The 4048-nt window shown below is 52.4% G+C and overlaps 1 protein-coding gene across 1 annotated transcript; it reads right to left on the bottom strand.

Annotated features, from left to right (window-relative positions):
• Positions 1–2416: 2416 nt before the first annotated feature.
• On the bottom strand, positions 2417–4048 carry LOC308235514 (insulin growth factor-like family member 1). Its single transcript, XM_080644397.1, has 4 exons — positions 4015–4048; positions 3399–3452; positions 3027–3288; positions 2417–2765 (listed from the first exon to the last, which is right to left on the bottom strand). The coding sequence occupies exons 1-4, from the start codon at positions 4037–4039 to the stop codon at positions 2735–2737; spliced, it is 372 nt and encodes a 123-aa protein (XP_080500523.1). The 5' UTR covers positions 4040–4048; the 3' UTR covers positions 2417–2734.

Below are 4048 nucleotides of genomic sequence, written 5' to 3' on the forward strand. Positions count from 1 at the left end.
GTGGGAGCGCACTGACCACCAGGGGGCAGCTCATGTATTGAGCATCTGCCCCCTGGTGGTCAGTGCGTGTAATAGCGACTGGTTGTTCTGCCCTTTGGTCGATTTGCATGTTAGGCTTTTATTATATAGCATAAACATTTAAAATCCACTGATTAAAATAATTCAATCAGAAATTCTGTTATGTGAATTTTACTTTAAAACACTAATGATAAAAGATTAAAAGTATGCACTGGAAAAAGAGAACAGCCATAGATTTATTAGCTACATGGCTGTCATTGAAGTACCGTGGAGTCAGGCAGCCTCTTCGATTTGCTGGCCCTAAACAAACCCTGAGTTACCAGGAGCACCTGTGCAGGAATTTTTCAAAACTGGGCTGTGCTGGCTGAGTGGTTCAGTTGGCTACAACGTGCTCCCGATTTGCCAAGGTTTCATGTTTGATCCTGGATCAGCGCACATATAAGAATCAACCAATGAATGCATAAATAAGTGGAACAATAAATCTTCCTCTTCTGTCTCCTTCCCTCCTTTTTTTCCTCCCTTATCCTCTCTCTAAAATCAATGGGGGAAAACCTCCACCATGGATAATGGTGTATGCAATTATATATCTCAGTTTTTTCCCCTTTAACATTATGATGTGAACATTTTCCATGTCAGTAGAGTATTTGAAATATATTATTAAAGAAGACATTGGATTATAAACTTGAGACATTCAGGCACTGCACTAATTTTCTGCCGTTAAAAGTTTGAGATGAATCTATGGGTCCTTACACAGAAATATTTCTAAACTATTTTTATGTTAAAAAGGCAAAATAATTAAAGGTATGTATACATGTAAGCTAAAACAGAGAAAAAATGTTTACTTTTCAACAAGCACGGACACGTTTCATATACTCCGGGCATGTTTTGAAATCTTTTACAAACATTGATTCATTTGATCTGGTTTTGGTGGTCATTTTACAAATGGGGAAACTGAGGCACAGAGGCACTCATCACTCCCAGAATCACACACGTCATAGGAGGGGCAGGGTCTGCCCTGGGCACTCCAGCTGCAGAGTTCCTCCTCCCCCAGCACCTGCTCTTCCAGGCACAGAACCTTCTGGATGGTCACACTGACACTGTTGCTAGTGTGTCTTTTTTTAAAAAATATATATATTTTATTGATTTTTTACAGAGAGGAAGGGAGAATGATAGAGAGCTAGAAACATCAATGAGAGAGAAACATCGATCAGCTGCCTCCTGCACACCCCCTACTGGGGATGTGCCCTTGACCAGAATAGAACCTGGGACCCTTCAGTCTGCAGGCCGACGCTTATCCACTGAGCCAAACCGGTGAGGGCGCCAGTGTGTCTTAGAGGAGAGGGAGACAAGGCTGAGGATGGGGAGGAGCTTTGCTTTGCATATTGCTCAATCCCCAGCTGCTTATATTTACACCCTCATGGAGGGAGGGGCAGGTTCCTCTGAGCCCGGTTTGGGGAGACCCCACTCAGTGACCCAGAAGTCCCTGCCTTTTCTGTCCAATTTGCATATGATTGTTTACAAATAAAATTAGTACACGGAAAATAGCCTTAATTTCCTTCACAATTTAAAGAGTCTGGAGAGGACTAGGCATTTGCAACCTCTGTCCAGGGTCCTGGATATGCCCCGTCCGGGCCCAATCACCACCCTACAGGCTGAGGGGCGTGGCCTGGTCCTCACCGTGTGTCCTGGATGCCGCTCCTCCCTGAACCCCTGTCTCTCTAGGGAAGTTCGACCTCAGACATCACAGAGCCCGACCCCTGTGACCGCGGTTCCCGCCCGTGTTTGTGGCTGGGTGAGCCCAGGAGCTGGGGAGGAGTGTCCACCCGCGGTTTGGGTGAAAGCCAATTGGAAATGCTCACACCTCTTTGGATGACGCCCAGAGCGTCTTTTGGAGGCAAGTCAGTTCTTCCTGTGAGAGTTCCAGCCTCCCACACCACAGCCCACTGGCTGGTGGGGACACGTGGAGAGCCCAGCCCTGGGGTTGGGGTGCAGGAGAGGCACCTTTTCCTTCCCCAGCGCTGGGGGCTCCTCCCTGGTTCTGACACACAGCGCCTGCCCGCCCTGCGCCCGCCTCCCGCCAGGGGGCGTGCTTGCCTCACCTCCCTCCACTGGGCTAGGCAGGTGGTGGGGGACAGATGCAGCGCCAAAGCCCCTCCCTCCCTGGGGCCGCGTCCCCCTCCCTGTCCTACCCCCTGGTGGGATGGAAACAAGAACTGGATCCCGGTGACCGGGATGCAACTGTTATTCCGTGAAACCCGCAGATCCTGGGGAACACCTGACAGTTGTTCTTACATGGGAAACGTGGACATTCCTTGTGACCCCTGGGAGCCAGAGAAAGGACCCATGTCCACCACTTAGGACCCTTCCCAACCGTTCATGAGCCGGGACAGAACAGGTAAAATTGCAAAGTTTATTAAGTGCCGTGTGTTTGGCGCCAGGTGGAAAGGAGCCGAAGGTAATGGGGTTCTGCCTCATGGTATTAGCTGTGGGGGTTGGGGACCTCGGGACCTCCATCAGCAAAACAATCTCTCACGATTGTCCAGAATCATAGAAAGGGACCGTCACCACTTAGGACAGAGTTAGAGTGCGAGAGGAGCAAGCACAGGACGGGCACATAGACTCTGAGCGTCTCCTGTCCCCAGATATCCCCTGCAGTCCCGGCTCCGTCAGCACCAGGGGTCCGTCTCCAGGCTCCCTGAGGAAGCAGAGTCCGCAGTCATCTGGTCACCCGTCCTCGGTAAGCTACCCTGCGGAGAGAGAAGGCCAGAAATGCAGGGACAGACGGTTATGGACAGGGGAGTGGAAAAGAGAGACACAGAAGGACAGCAAAGAGGATGAGAGGGAAATAAAACCAAAAGGAGAAAAAGGGAGAGATTGACTAGAGCAGGTGGACAGGGGTAGGGGACAGCCAGAACAGGGCAGGGAGGTTGTGTCATGCACAGTCCGGGTTTCCACACCCTCCCCAGTCCCCAACAAGCCCCATACCTGTGAAGGGGACAGGACCTTACCTGGAACAAACCCTGTCGTCCAAGGATGGGCCCAAGGAACAGTCCTGGCCTCTAACTTTTACCACGAAGGTCTCCTGGGGTCTGAATGACCAGGGACAGCACTGCTCAAAGCAGACCCTGAAGGTGCAGTTCCCACACTTCCGGGTCCTGCTCAAGGGCACCACAGCATCGTCATAGCAACAGTGCTGCTGGGGGTCGTAGAACTTGTCCCCACATCTGGAGTGTGAGTGGCACAGCATCAGGTGAGCACCCGTGGGGGACACTGGAGGAGACAGAGCTGGTGTGGCCCAGATGGCAGGGCAGGCAGGGCCCATGCGGGGGCCCTCTGGAAGCCACCCACCACCCGAGTGTCCCTGTTTCTCTTGCACTCACCTGGGGCTCCTTGTGAACAGAGGAGGCTGATGATGCAGAGAGCGGCCAAGACAGCTGTGGGGGAGGAGCTGGATGAGGTGTGGCTGAAGGGGCAGGCTTGGGTCCCCCTCAGGGAGCCCTGCCTGGGGCAGGGGAAGGTCTTGGGGGGGGGGGGTGGTCTCTGTTCTGACTGAGACTCAGGGAAAGGATAGGAGCATCCGGAGTGGGATCTGGTCACCTGTGTTCAGGAGTCTTGGGATTATGAACTGTGGAATGTGAGGGGTGCTGGCAGGGTTTTGGGAGAAATAGGTTTAGGATTCAAGGGGTTGTGGGTGTTCGATGGGCAGGAGTTGAGAACAGGAGGCTCAGTTTCACTCAGGGGGCTGAGCTGACTGGGGTTGCTATGGAGATGACCCAAGGAAAGTCTAGAAGACTGGGGTTTGGAGTGGGAAAGTGGGGTATGGGTGGCATTGGGCCTGAGTTTCAAAACCGAATCCGAGATGTGGATGGACATGATATTGGGGAGATGATCGGGTAAGGCCTGGCGCTAAAGAGGAGAAGTAGGTTGAGGTAGGGATGGGGTGGTGGCTGAGATTGCAGCTGGGCTCCGAGGGAATTGGGGTGGGGTCCTCCTTACCCAGGATGTAGCTTCGGGGAGTCATGGCTCTGGG

The sequence above is a fragment of the Plecotus auritus genome, assembly GCF_963455305.1.
Source record: "Plecotus auritus genome assembly, chromosome: 10".
Lineage (NCBI taxonomy): Eukaryota > Metazoa > Chordata > Mammalia > Chiroptera > Vespertilionidae > Plecotus > Plecotus auritus.